Below are 15664 nucleotides of genomic sequence, written 5' to 3'. Positions count from 1 at the left end.
AAGTTCAGTTCCATAGTCAGGAACTATCTGAAGATCAAGCGACAGTGCGGAGACTTAAATACTGTCGGAAGGAGAGGTGCAGGGTAGTAGTAGTAGTAGTAGTCAGAGGCAACTGAGAGGTCATGTCCCTCTCAGATCCAACCCTTCTCACTTGAAAAGCTTGTCCAAGGTGTTTTCTGTACCAAGATGCCACGTGTTGCAGTGTCTGACAAGATGAACATCAAAATGGTATACAGTACCGACAGGTTGTTAGGTAAGACACATATGCAACAGTTAGACAACTTTATTCCGAAACGTTTCGCCTACACAGTAGGCTTCTTCAGTCGAATACAGAAAGTAGGCAGGAACAGTAGAGATGTGAAGACGATGTAATCAGTCCATCACCCTTAAAGTCGTAGAATTTGAGGTTGTCAGTCCCTCGGCCTGGAGAAGTTCAGTTCCATAGTCAGGAACTATCTGAAGATCAAGCGACAGTGCGGAGACTTAAATACTGTCGGAAGGAGAGGTGCAGGGTAGTAGTAGTAGTAGTAGTCAGAGGCAACTGAGAGGTCATGTCCCTCTCAGATCCAACCCTTCTCACTTGAAAAGCTTGTCCAAGGTGTTTTCTGTACCAAGATGCCACGTGTTGCAGTGTCTGACAAGATGAACATCAAAATGGTATACAGTACCGACAGGTTGTTAGGTAAGACACATATGCAACAGTTAGACAACTTTATTCCGAAACGTTTCGCCTACACAGTAGGCTTCTTCAGTCGAATACAGAAAGTAGGCAGGAACAGTAGAGATGTGAAGACGATGTAATCAGTCCATCACCCTTAAAGTCGTAGAATTTGAGGTTGTCAGTCCCTCGGCCTGGAGAAGTTCAGGCCGAGGGACTGACAACCTCAAATTCTACGACTTTAAGGGTGATGGACTGATTACATCGTCTTCACATCTCTACTGTTCCTGCCTACTTTCTGTATTCGACTGAAGAAGCCTACTGTGTAGGCGAAACGTTTCGGAATAAAGTTGTCTAACTGTTGCATATGTGTCTTACCTAACAACCTGTCGGTACTGTATACCATTTTGATGTTCACATGTGTCTTACTCTCATCTTGTCGGTATTATATACCATTCGTACACAACTTGTCAGACACTGCAACATCATGGAATCTTAATTCTGAGGACATGTACAGTAATGCCTATGTTTCAGAGTCTTCAAGACTACGGTGCTCTTCACACCAACTCCAAGACTGAGGGACTGATTACCTCACCTTTTGTATATAGTTCTACTGTCTTTACATTAATATTCTTGTATTGATAAAGCCACTGGATGGCGGAACGTCCGCAAATAAAGATACCCGATGTTGTACATGTGTCTAGTTCTTCGGAACTCTAACTCTTAACCACGGGTAAGGCTAACTGATAGTGTGGCTGCAAAACGCATTATAAAAGGGTCAGATATGTAAACATAAGAAAGAAGGGGCACTACATAAGGCCTACTGGCCCATGCTAGGCTGTCGTCACAACAGGCCAATACTATCTTCCATCTTTTTTTTTCATAAATCACGTATCCCGTGACTGATAAACAAACTGATCACTGAACATGTGAGAATAATGAGTGAACGACACACACATAGGTACAAACGAACACATATGATAGAGATAAATGGTTCTCTGAATCAAGTTGAAGATTGAGACACTTATGCAGCAAATGGGAATCTTTATTCAGGAAACGTTTCGCCACACAGTGGCTTCTTCAGTCCAATACAAAGAGGAAGGCGTAAGGAGAGGAGGAGAATGAGGTAATCAGTCCCTCAACCTGGAGTCGATGTGTTCAGTCCATCAATCTTGTAGAATGTACAGCATAGGGCCGTAGAAGTGGCTTATATACTGTAGAGATGTGAGGTGAAGCAGGTGGAGGCGGGGTCATAGTGGTACCATCCACTAGTCGAAGTAGGTCTTCGTCCAAAGGTTGAACAAGTGTTGAAGAATTCTTTGTAACAAGATCCCATGATGCTGCAGTGTCTGACAGTTGTGATGAATGGTTTGAAAAACCGACAAGTTGAAGATTGAGACACTTATGCAGCATATGGGAATCTTTATTCAGGAAACGTTTCGCCACATAAGTGTCTCAATCTTCAACTTGTCGGTTTTTCAAACCATTCATCACAACTGTCAGACACTGCAGCATCATGGGATCTTGTTACAAAGAATTCTTCAACACTTGTTCAACCTTTGGACGAAGACCTACTTCGACTAGTGGATGGTACCACTATGACCCCGCCTCCACCTGCTTCACCTCACATCTCTACAGTATATAAGCCACTTCCACGGCCCTATGCTGTACATTCTACAAGATTGATGGACTGAACACATCGACTCCAGGTTGAGGGACTGATTACCTCATTCTCCTCCTCTCCTTACGCCTTCCTCTTTATATTGGACTGAAGAAGCCACTGTGTGGCGAAACGTTTCCTGAATAAAGATTCCCATATGCTGCATAAGTGTCTCAATCTTCAACTTGTCGGTTTTTCAAACCATTCATCACATCTCTGAATCAAGATGATGAATTAGACACATGTATAACACTTGGGTATCTTTGTTGAGGAAACGTTTCGTCACACAGTGACTTCATCAGTCCTAAACAAAAGAAGAATGGTGAAAATCATGAGTTTGAGGTAACCATTCCCTCAGCCTGGAATCGATATAACCATGATATACCTGACACAGAGAGACATAAAGCATCTCGTACTCAGTAGAAAAGCTGCATCGCTAGTGCGACCTGGAGTGTCCCGTAGCTCGATCGCTAGCGCACTCAGCTCACACACTGAGGTCCGTGGTTCGATCCCCGGTACGACTGGAAAGATTACATAAGAACATAAGAATGGAGGAACACTGCAGAAGGCCTACTGGCCCATGCGAGGCAGGTCCTTATCAAAACGACCTCTAGCTTAAGCTACCCAAGAAATAACTCCCGTACCCAATGACACCAATCAAACCCAGCCCCTCCCACTCATATATTTGTCCAGTCTCTTCTTAAAGCTACCCAAGGTCCTAGCCTCTATCACCCCACTGGGAAGACTGTTCCACGCATCTACAACTCTGTTAGAAAACCAGTACTTACCTATATCCTTTCTAAATCTAAATTTATCCAACTTAAATCCATTGTTTCTGGTTCTTACCTGGTTCGACACCCTCAGTACTTTATTAATGTCTCCCTTGTTTATGCCCATCATCCACTTATACACTTCAATGATATCTTCCCTCATTCTACGCCTCTCCAGAGAGTGGAGATTTAAGGCTTTAAGTCTATCTTCATACGGAAGGTTCCTTACACGCCCCTTATTGGGGCGTGTTTTCTTACACCTGCTGTCCCTGTCCACCTAGCAGTAAGTACTTGGGTGTTAGTCGACTGGTGTGGGTGGCATCCTGGGAGACAAAATTAACCTAAGTTGCAGGAAATGCTCTATATAATCAGAGACTTTCTATATAGTATATCACTGGTGTCAGTTATGGTCTGTATAAGTTGTATCATGTACTTTCAGAAATAAAGATTATTTTTATTATTATTATTATTATTATTATTATTATTATTATTGTTATGACTAGGGAACGGGTGGTGTTAGAACCCATGGCGTATGAGTTTTACGGCTCACCAAAGGTTCTAACCCTATTAGTCAATAGAGCTATCAGTTTTATTGGTAGCATTAAAAATGGGTTGGGCAAATATGCTTGTTAGTTTGTTTGGGTTTGAGAAAGACCTGTCTAGTCTGGGCCAGTAGGCCAACTGCAGTGCTCCACCTTATGTACTCACCATGCCGTGTAGTATGTTATTCATCAAGTGAAGAGACTGTCCGTACTGTGAGTGGTCATTTACTTGAGGTTTACTAAGGTTGTAAGGGAGGCTGGAGGGCCGGTGCAGATGGTAACATATGTACTGGATCAGCTCCGGGTCGTCTTGCTGCCTCCCAGCGAAGGTCTCATCTGTCAGTCTGACGTTCCTGGGTTGATAGTTATCTTGACTTCCAGCGACGGGGCCGTCGCTCCGGTTGACCTCACCTGAAGTTTGAAGTCAGTTACTGTAATAACTGTTGGATTCAGTTTGGATAGGTGGATTCAAATTGGATAAGTTTAGATTTAGAAAGGATATATGATAGTAAGTAGTGGGTGAGTGGAACAGTCTACCTAGAAGTGGGTGAGTGGAACAGTCTACCTAGAAGAGGGTGAGTGGAACAGTCTACCTAGAAGTGAGTGGAACAGTCTACCTAGAAGTGGGTGAGTGGAACAGTCTACCTAGAAGAGGGTGAGTGGAACAGTATACCTAGAAGTGAGTGAGTGGAACAGTCTACCTAGAAGTGGGTGAGTGGAACAGTCTACCTAGAAGAGGGTGAGTGGAACAGTCTACCTAGAAGTGAGTGAGTGGAACAGTCTACCTAGAAGTGGGTGAGTGGAACAGTCTACCTAGAAGAGGGTGAGTGGAACAGTATACCTAGAAGTGAGTGAGTGGAACAGTCTACCTAGAAGTGGGTGAGTGGAACAGTCTACCTAGAAGAGGGTGAGTGGAACAGTATACCTAGAAGTGAGTGAGTGGAACAGTCTACCTAGAAGTGGGTGAGTGGAACAGTCTACCTAGAAGTGGGTGAGTGGAACAGTCTACCTAGAAGAGGGTGAGTGGAACAGTCTACCTAGAAGTGAGTGAGTGGAACAGTCTACCTAGAAGTGGGTGAGTGGAACAGTCTACCTAGAAGTGGGTGAGTGGAACAGTCTACCTAGAAGAGGGTGAGTGGAACAGTCTACCTAGAAGTGAGTGAGTGGAACAGTCTACCTAGAAGTGGGTGAGTGGAACAGTATACCTAGAAGTGGGTGAGTGGAACAGTCTACCTAGAAGTGAGTGAGTGGAACAGTCTACATAGAAGTGGGTGAGTGGAACAGTCTACCTAGAAGTGGGTGAGTGGAACAGTCTACCTAGAAGTGAGTGAGTGCAACAGTCTACCTAGAAGTGGGTGAGTGGAAGTCTACCTAGAAGTGGGTGAGTGGAACAGTCTACCTAGAAGAGGGTGAGTGGAACAGTCTACCTAGAAGTGGGTGAGTGGAACAGTCTACCTAGAAGTGAGTGAGTGGAACAGTCTACCTAGAAGTGGGTGAGTGGAACAGTCTACCTAGAAGTGGGTGAGTGGAACAGTCTACACAGAAGTGGGTGAGTGGAACAGTCTACCTAGAAGTGGGTGAGTGGAACAGTCTACCTAGAAGTGGGTGAGTGGAACAGTCTACCTAGAAGTGAGTGAGTGGAACAGTCTACCTAGAAGTGGGTGAGTGGAAGTCTACCTAGAAGTGGGTGAGTGGAACAGTCTACCTAGAAGTGAGTGAGTGGAACAGTCTACCTAGAAGTGGGTGAGTGGAACAGTCTACCTAGAAGTGGGTGAGTGGAACAGTCTACACAGAAGTGGGTGAGTGGAACAGTCTACCTAGAAGTGGGTGAGTGGAACAGTCTACCTAGAAGTGGGTGAGTGGAACAGTCTACCTAGAAGTGAGTGAGTGGAACAGTCTACCTAGAAGTGGGTGAGTGGAAGTCTACCTAGAAGTGGGTGAGTGGAACAGTCTACCTAGAAGAGGGTGAGTGGAACAGTCTACCTAGAAGTGGGTGAGTGGAACAGTCTACCTAGAAGTGAGTGAGTGGAACAGTCTACCTAGAAGTGGGTGAGTGGAACAGTCTACCTAGAAGTGGGTGAGTGGAACAGTCTACCTAGTAGTGGGTGAGTGGAACAGTCTACCTAGAAGTGAGTGAGTGGAACAGTCTACCTAGAAGTGGGTGAGTGGAACAGTCTACCTAGAAGTGGGTGAGTGGAACAGTCTACCTAGAAGTGCGTGAGTGGAACAGTCTACCTAGAAGTGCGTGAGTGGAACAGTCTACCTAGAAGTGGGTGAGTGGAACAGTCTACCTAGAAGTGGGTGAGTGGAACAGTCTACCTAGAAGTGAGTGAGTGGAACAGACTACCTAGAAGTGGGTGAGTTGAACAGTCTACCTAGTAGTGCGTGAGTGGAACAGTCTACCTAGAAGTGCGTGAGTGGAACAGTCTACCTAGAAGTGAGTGAGTGGAACAGTCTACCTAGAAGTGGGTGAGTGGAACAGTCTACCTAGAAGTGGGTGAGTGGAACAGTCTACCTAGAAGTGGGTGAGTGGAACAGTCTACCTAGAAGTGGGTGAGTGGAACAGTCTACCTAGTAGTGGGTGAGTGGAACAGTCTACCTAGAAGTGGGTGAGTGGAACAGTCTACCTAGAAGTGGGTGAGTGGAACAGTCTACCTAGAAGTGGGTGAGTGGAACAATCTACCTAGAAGTGGGTGAGTGGAACAGTCTACCTAGAAGTGGGTGAGTGGAACATCTACCTAGAAGTGGGTGAGTAGAACAGTCTACCTAGAAGTGGGTGAGTGGAACATCTACCTAGAAGTGGGTGAGTGGAACAGTCTACCTAGAAGTGGGTGAGTGGAATATTACCTAGAAATGGGTGAGTGGAACAGTCTACCTAGAAGTGGGTGAGTGGAACAGCCTACATAGAAGTGGGTGAGTGGAACATCTACCTAGAAGTGGGTGAGTGGAACAGTCTACCTAGAAGTGGGTGAGTGGAACAGTCTACCTAGAAGTGGGTGAGTGGAATATTACCTAGAAGTGGGTGAGTGGAACAGTCTACCTAGAAGTGGGTGAGTGGAATATTACCTAGAAGTGGGTGAGTGGAACAGTCTACCTAGAAGTGGGTGAGTTGAACAGCCTACATAGAAGTGGGTGAGTGGAACAGCCTACCTAGAAGTGGGTGAGTGGAACAGCCTACCTAGAAGTGGGTGAGTGGAACAGCCTACCTAGAAGTGGGTGAGTGGAACAGCCTACCTAGAAGTGGGTGAGTGGAACAGCCTACCTAGAAGTGGGTGAGTGGAACAGCCTACCTAGAAGTGGGTGAGTGGAACAGCCTACCTAGAAGTGGGTGAGTGGAACAGCCTACCTAGAAGTGGGTGAGTGGAACAGCCTACCTAGAAGTGGGTGAGTGGAACAGCCTACCTAGAAGTGGTTGAGTGGAACAGCCTACCTAGAAGTGGGTGAGTGGAACAGCCTACCTAGAAGTGGGTGAGTGGAACAGCCTACCTAGAAGTGGGTGAGTGGAACAGCCTACCTAGAAGTGGGTGAGTGGAACAGCCTACCTAGAAGTGGGTGAGTGGAACAGCCTACCTAGAAGTGGGTGAGTGGAACAGCCTACCTAGAAGTGGGTGAGTGGAACAGCCTACCTAGAAGTGGGTGAGTGGAACAGCCTACCTAGAAGTGGGTGAGTGGAACAGCCTACCTGGAAGTGGGTGAGTGGAACAGCCTACCTAGAAGTGGGTGAGTGGAACAGCCTACCTAGAAGTGGGTGAGTGGAACAGCCTACCTAGAAGTGGGTGAGTGGAAGAGTTAACCTAGTAGTGGATGAGTGGAAGTGTACCTAGTAGTGGATGAGTGGAAGTGTACCTAGTAGTGGATGAGTGGAAGTGTACCTAGTAGTGGATGAGTGGAAGTGTACCTAGTAGTGGATGAGTGGAAGTGTACCTAGTAGTGGATGAGTGGAAGTGTACCTAGTAGTGGATGAGTGGAAGTGTACCTAGTAGTGGATGAGTGGAAGTGTACCTAGTAGTGGATGAGTGGAAGTGTACCTAGTAGTGGATGAGTGGAAGTGTACCTAGTAGTGGATGAGTGGAAGTGTACCTAGTAGTGGATGAGTGGAAGTGTACCTAGTAGTGGATGAGTGGAAGTGTACCTAGTAGTGGATGAGTGGAAGTGTACCTAGTAGTGGATGAGTGGAAGTGTACCTAGTAGTGGATGAGTGGAAGTGTACCTAGTAGGGTTATTGAAGCTAAAACTTGGGCAGATTAAAATTTAATTTAGCTAAATTCACTAATTAGAAAGGTTGGAGTTGAGTGAGACATCCACATGACTAAATAAGATTATCAAAACTTATTTCTTGTGGGTAGCATTAAAAATGTGTCGAGTAAATATATTTGTAAGTGGTTTTGGGTTTGAGAGGGACCTGCCTAGTATGGACCAGTAGGCCTGCTGCAGTGATCCTCCTTTTTTACGTTATGTTCAACTGTGGAGAAGCTAATTGCTGCTGTTCTTTTTACATGGAACCACGACCAGGAACTTGGGACCTGGAACCATGACCAGGAACTTGGGACCTGGAACCATGACCAGGAACTTGGGACCTAGAACCACGACCAGGAACTTGGGACCTGGAACCATGACCAGGAACTTGGGACCTAGAACCACGACCAGGAACTTGGGACCTGGAACCATGACCAGGAACTTGGGACCTGGAACCATGACCAGGAACTTGGGACCTGGAACCATGACCAGGAACTTGGGACCTGGAACCACGACCAGGAACTTGGGACCTGGAACCACGACCAGGAACTTGGGACCTGGAACCACGACCAGGAACTTGGGACCTGGAACCACGACCAGGAACTTGGGACCTGGAACCACGACCAGGAACTTGGGACCTGGAACCACGACCAGAAACTTGGGAACCCGTGATCAACATTGATCGACTCTGCTGCAGGTTGTAGCATTCATTATTAAATCAAATTATCTGTCATACCATTGTCACGTATTTTTCAAATCAATGCTTTATTTCATCACTGTCCCAGTTAATATGCACACTACTGTACCTAACATATTAAATTATATTTTGCCATCGAAGTGCCTAGTTTATTGTGTACCTTATATCCATCTTGTGGATGGTAGTGGCTAGTTTATTGTGTACCTTATATCCATCTTGTGGATGGTAGTGGCTAGTTTATTGTGTACCTTATATCCATCTTGTGGATGATAGTGGCTAGTTTATTGTGTACCTTATATCCATCTTGTGGATGGTAGTGGCTAGTTTATTGTGTACCTTATATCCATCTTGTGGATGGTAGTGGCGAGTTTATTGTGTACCTTATATCCATCTTGTGGATGGTAGTGGCTAGTTTATTGTGTACCTCATATCCATCTTGTGGATGGTAGTGGCTAGTTTATAGTGTACCTTATATCCATCTTGTGGATGGTAGTGGCTAGTTTATTGTGTACCTTATATCCATCTTGTGGATGGTAGTGGCTAGTTTATTGTGTACCTCATATCCATCTTGTGGATGGTAGTGGCTAGTTTATTGTGTACCTTATATCCATCTTGTGGATGGTAGTGGCTAGTTTATTGTGTACCTTATATCCATCTTGTGGATGGTAGTGGCTAGTTTATTGTGTACCTCATATCCATCTTGTGGATGGTAGTGGCTAGTTTATTGTGAACCTCATATCCATCTTGTGGATGGTAGTGGCTAGTTTATTGTGTACCTTATATCCATCTTGTGGATGGTAGTGGCTAGTTTATTGTGTACCTTATATCCATCTTGTGGATGGTAGTGGCTAGTTTATTGTGTACCTTATATCCATCTTGTGGATGGTAGTGGCTAGTTTATTGTGTACCTCATATCCATCTTGTGGATGGTAGTGGCTAGTTTATTGTGTACCTTATATCCATTTTGTGGATGGTAGTGGCTAGTTTATTGTGTACCTCATATCCATCTTGTGGATGGTAGTGGCTAGTTTATTGTGTACCTTATATCCATCTTGTGGATGGTAGTGGCTAGTTTATTGTGTACCTTATATCCATCTTGTGGATGGTAGTGGCTAGTTTATTGTGTACCTTATATCCATCTTGTGGATGGTAGTGGCTAGTTTATTGTGTACCTTATATCCATCTTGTGGATGGTAGTGGCGAGTTTATTGTGTACCTTATATCCATCTTGTGGATGGTAGTGGCTAGTTTATTGTGTACCTCATATCCATCTTGTGGATGGTAGTGGCTAGTTTATTGTGTACCTTATATCCATCTTGTGGATGGTAGTGGCTAGTTTATTGTGTACCTTATATCCATCTTGTGGATGGTAGTGGCTAGTTTATTGTGTACTTTATATCCATCTTGTGGATGGTAGTGGCTAGATTATTGTGTATCTTATATCCATCTTGTGGATGGTAGTGGCTAGTTTATTGTGTACCATATATCCATCTTGTGGATGGTAGTGGCTAGTTTATTGTGTACCTTATATCCATCTTGTGGATGGTAGTGGCGAGTTTATTGTGTACCTTATATCCATCTTGTGGATGGTAGTGGCTAGTTTATTGCGTACCTTATATCCATCTTGTGGATGGTAGTGGCTAGTTTATTGTGTACCTTATATCCATCTTGTGGATGGTAGTGGCTAGTTTATAGTGTACCTTATATCCATCTTGTGGATGGTAGTGGCTAGTTTATTGTGTACCTTATATCCATCTTGTGGATGGTAGTGGCTAGTTTATTGTGTACCTTATATCCATCTTCTGGATGGTAGTGGCTAGTTTATTGTGTGCCTTATATCCATCTTGTGGATGGTAGTGGCTAGTTTATTGTGTACCTTATATCCATCTTGTGGATGGTAGTGGCTAGTTTATTGTGTACCTTATATCCATCTTGTGGATGGTAGTGGCTAGTTTATTGTGTACCTCATATGCAGCCTGTGGATGGTAGTGGCTAGTTTATTGTGTACCTCATATCCATCTTGTGGATGGTAGTGACTAGTTTATTGTGTACCTCATATGCAGCCTGTGGATGGTAGTGGCTAGTTTACTGTGTACCTCATATCCAGCCTGTGGATGGTAGTGGCTAGTTTATTGTGTACCTCATATCCCTCCTGTGGATGGTAGTGGCTAGTTTATTGTGCACCTCATGTCCATCCTGTGGATGGTAGCCGCTAGTTTATTGAGTACCTCATATCCAGCCTGTGGATGGTAGTGGCTAGTTTATTGTGCACCTCATATCCATCCTGTGGATGGTAGTGGCTAGTTTATCGTGTATCTCATATCCATCCTGTGGATGGTACTGGCTAGTTTATTTTGCACCTCATATCCATCCTGTGGATGGAAGTGGCTAGTTTATTTTGTACATCATATCCATCTTGTAGATGGTAGTGGCTAGTTTACTGTGTACCTCATATCCATCCTGTGGATGGTAGTGGATAGTTTATTGTGTATCTCATACCCATCGTGTAGATGGTAGTGGCTAGTTTATTGTGTACCTCATGTCCATCCTGTGGATGGTAGTGGCTAGTTTATTGTGTACCTCATATCCATCTTGTGGATGGTAGTAGCCAGTTTATTGTGTACCTCATATCTATCCTGTGGATGGTAGTAGCTAGTTTATTGTGTACCTCATATCCATCTTGTGGATGGTAGTGGTTAGTATATTGTGTACCTTATATCCATCTAGTGGATGGTAGTGGCGAGTTTATTGTGTACCTTATATCCATCTTGTGGATGGTAGTGGCTAGTTTATTGTGTACCTTATATCCATCTTGTGGATGGTAGTGGCGAGTTTATTGTGTACCTCATATCCATCTTGTGGATGGTAGTGGCTAGTTTATTGTGTACCTCATATCCATCCTGTGGATGGTAGTGGCTAGTTTATTGTGTACCTTATATTCATCTTGTGGATGGTAGTGGCTAGTTTATTGTGTACCTCATATCCATCCTGTGGATGGTAGTGGCGAGTTTATTGTGTACCTCATATCCATCCTGTGGATGGTAGTGGCTAGTTTATTGTGTACCTCATATCTATCCTGTGGATGGTAGTGGCTAGTTTATTGTGTACCTCATATCCATCTTGTGGATGGTAGTGGCTAGTTTATTGTGTACCTCATATCAATCCTGTGGATGGTAGTGGCTAGTTTATTGTGTATCTCATACCCATCCTGTGGATGGTAGTGGCTAGTTTATTGTGTACCTCATATCCATCTTGTGGATGGTAGTTGCGAGTTTATTGTGTACCTTATATCCATCTTGTGGATGGTAGTGGCTAGTTTATTGTGTACCTCATATCCATCCTGTGGATGGTAGTGGCGAGTTTATTGTGTACCTCATATCCATCCTGTGGATGGTAGTGGCTAGTTTATTGTGTACCTCATATCTATCCTGTGGATGGTAGTGGCTAGTTTATTGTGTACCTCATATCCATCTTGTGGATGGTAGTGGCTAGTTTATTTTGTACCTCATATCCATCCTGTGGATGGTAGTGGCTAGTTTATTGTGTACCTCATATCTATCCTGTGGATGGTAGTGGCTAGTTTATTGTGTACCTCATATCCATCTTGTGGATGGTAGTGGCTAGTTTATTTTGTACCTCATATCCATCCTGTGGATGGTAGTGGCTGGTTTATTGTGTATCTCATACCCATCTTGTGGATGGTAGTGGCTAGTTTATTGTGTACCTCATATCCATCTTGTGGATGGTAGTTGCTAGTTTATTGTGTACCTCTTATCCATCCTGTGGATGGTAGTGGCTAGTTTATTGTGTATCTCATACCCATCCTGTGGGTGGTAGTGGTTAGTTTATTGTGTACCTCATATCCATCTTGTGGATGGTAGTGGCTAGTTTATTGTGTACCTCATATCCATCATGTGGAAGGTAGTGGCTAGTTTATTGTGTATCTCATACCCATCCTGTGGATGGTAGTGGCTAGTTTATTGTGTACCTCATATCCATCTTGTGGATGGTAGTGGCTAGTTTATTGTGTACCTCATATGCAGCCTGTGGATGGTAGTGGCTAGTTTACTGTGTACCTCATATCCAGCCTGTGGATGGTAGTGGCTAGTTTATTGTGTACCTCATATCCCTCCTGTGGATGGTAGTGGCTAGTTTATTGTGCACCTCATATCCATCCTGTGGATGGTAGCCGCTAGTTTATTGAGTACCTCATATCCAGCCTGTGGATGGTAGTGGCTAGTTTATTGTGCACCTCATATCCATCTTGTGGATGGTAGTGGCTAGTTTATTGTGTACCTTATATCCATCTTGTGGATGGTAGTGGCTAGTTTATTGTGTACCTTATATCCATCTTGTGGATGATAGTGGCTAGTTTATTGTGTACCTTATATCCATCTTGTGGATGGTAGTGGCTAGTTTATTGTGTACCTTATATCCATCTTGTGGATGGTAGTGGCGAGTTTATTGTGTACCTTATATCCATCTTGTGGATGGTAGTGGCTAGTTTATTGTGTACCTCATATCCATCTTGTGGATGGTAGTGGCTAGTTTATAGTGTACCTTATATCCATCTTGTGGATGGTAGTGGCTAGTTTATTGTGTACCTTATATCCATCTTGTGGATGGTAGTGGCTAGTTTATTGTGTACCTCATATCCATCTTGTGGATGGTAGTGGCTAGTTTATTGTGTACCTTATATCCATCTTGTGGATGGTAGTGGCTAGTTTATTGTGTACCTTATATCCATCTTGTGGATGGTAGTGGCTAGTTTATTGTGTACCTCATATCCATCTTGTGGATGGTAGTGGCTAGTTTATTGTGAACCTCATATCCATCTTGTGGATGGTAGTGGCTAGTTTATTGTGTACCTTATATCCATCTTGTGGATGGTAGTGGCTAGTTTATTGTGTACCTTATATCCATCTTGTGGATGGTAGTGGCTAGTTTATTGTGTACCTTATATCCATCTTGTGGATGGTAGTGGCTAGTTTATTGTGTACCTCATATCCATCTTGTGGATGGTAGTGGCTAGTTTATTGTGTACCTTATATCCATTTTGTGGATGGTAGTGGCTAGTTTATTGTGTACCTCATATCCATCTTGTGGATGGTAGTGGCTAGTTTATTGTGTACCTTATATCCATCTTGTGGATGGTAGTGGCTAGTTTATTGTGTACCTTATATCCATCTTGTGGATGGTAGTGGCTAGTTTATTGTGTACCTTATATCCATCTTGTGGATGGTAGTGGCTAGTTTATTGTGTACCTTATATCCATCTTGTGGATGGTAGTGGCGAGTTTATTGTGTACCTTATATCCATCTTGTGGATGGTAGTGGCTAGTTTATTGTGTACCTCATATCCATCTTGTGGATGGTAGTGGCTAGTTTATTGTGTACCTTATATCCATCTTGTGGATGGTAGTGGCTAGTTTATTGTGTACCTTATATCCATCTTGTGGATGGTAGTGGCTAGTTTATTGTGTACTTTATATCCATCTTGTGGATGGTAGTGGCTAGATTATTGTGTATCTTATATCCATCTTGTGGATGGTAGTGGCTAGTTTATTGTGTACCATATATCCATCTTGTGGATGGTAGTGGCTAGTTTATTGTGTACCTTATATCCATCTTGTGGATGGTAGTGGCGAGTTTATTGTGTACCTTATATCCATCTTGTGGATGGTAGTGGCTAGTTTATTGCGTACCTTATATCCATCTTGTGGATGGTAGTGGCTAGTTTATTGTGTACCTTATATCCATCTTGTGGATGGTAGTGGCTAGTTTATAGTGTACCTTATATCCATCTTGTGGATGGTAGTGGCTAGTTTATTGTGTACCTTATATCCATCTTGTGGATGGTAGTGGCTAGTTTATTGTGTACCTTATATCCATCTTCTGGATGGTAGTGGCTAGTTTATTGTGTGCCTTATATCCATCTTGTGGATGGTAGTGGCTAGTTTATTGTGTACCTTATATCCATCTTGTGGATGGTAGTGGCTAGTTTATTGTGTACCTTATATCCATCTTGTGGATGGTAGTGGCTAGTTTATTGTGTACCTCATATGCAGCCTGTGGATGGTAGTGGCTAGTTTATTGTGTACCTCATATCCATCTTGTGGATGGTAGTGGCTAGTTTATTGTGTACCTCATATGCAGCCTGTGGATGGTAGTGGCTAGTTTACTGTGTACCTCATATCCAGCCTGTGGATGGTAGTGGCTAGTTTATTGTGTACCTCATATCCCTCCTGTGGATGGTAGTGGCTAGTTTATTGTGCACCTCATGTCCATCCTGTGGATGGTAGCCGCTAGTTTATTGAGTACCTCATATCCAGCCTGTGGATGGTAGTGGCTAGTTTATTGTGCACCTCATATCCATCCTGTGGATGGTAGTGGCTAGTTTATCGTGTATCTCATATCCATCCTGTGGATGGTACTGGCTAGTTTATTTTGCACCTCATATCCATCCTGTGGATGGAAGTGGCTAGTTTATTTTGTACATCATATCCATCTTGTAGATGGTAGTGGCTAGTTTACTGTGTACCTCATATCCATCCTGTGGATGGTAGTGGATAGTTTATTGTGTATCTCATACCCATCGTGTAGATGGTAGTGGCTAGTTTATTGTGTACCTCATGTCCATCCTGTGGATGGTAGTGGCTAGTTTATTGTGTACCTCATATCCATCTTGTGGATGGTAGTAGCCAGTTTATTGTGTACCTCATATCTATCCTGTGGATGGTAGTAGCTAGTTTATTGTGTACCTCATATCCATCTTGTGGATGGTAGTGGTTAGTATATTGTGTACCTTATATCCATCTAGTGGATGGTAGTGGCGAGTTTATTGTGTACCTTATATCCATCTTGTGGATGGTAGTGGCTAGTTTATTGTGTACCTTATATCCATCTTGTGGATGGTAGTGGCGAGTTTATTGTGTACCTCATATCCATCTTGTGGATGGTAGTGGCTAGTTTATTGTGTACCTCATATCCATCCTGTGGATGGTAGTGGCTAGTTTATTGTGTACCTTATATTCATCTTGTGGATGGTAGTGGCTAGTTTATTGTGTACCTCATATCCATCCTGTGGATGGTAGTGGCGAGT

General features: G+C 43.6%; 1 protein-coding gene across 1 annotated transcript in view; it reads right to left on the bottom strand.

Annotated features, from left to right (window-relative positions):
* LOC128687290 (protein Star) overlaps nucleotides 1-15664 on the bottom strand; it is a 61067-nt gene that overhangs the window by 13882 nt on the left and 31521 nt on the right. Inside the window, exon 3 of the mRNA XM_070098429.1 lies at nucleotides 3797-4041. Coding sequence (XP_069954530.1) covers nucleotides 3797-4041 — 245 coding nt within the window. The remainder of the gene's footprint in view (nucleotides 1-3796; nucleotides 4042-15664) is intronic.

The sequence above is a fragment of the Cherax quadricarinatus genome, chromosome 62 (assembly GCF_038502225.1).
Source record: "Cherax quadricarinatus isolate ZL_2023a chromosome 62, ASM3850222v1, whole genome shotgun sequence".
NCBI classification, from domain to species: domain Eukaryota; kingdom Metazoa; phylum Arthropoda; class Malacostraca; order Decapoda; family Parastacidae; genus Cherax; species Cherax quadricarinatus.
Note: the sequence above shows the minus strand (reverse complement) of the source record. Positions and strands in the feature narration are given on the sequence as shown.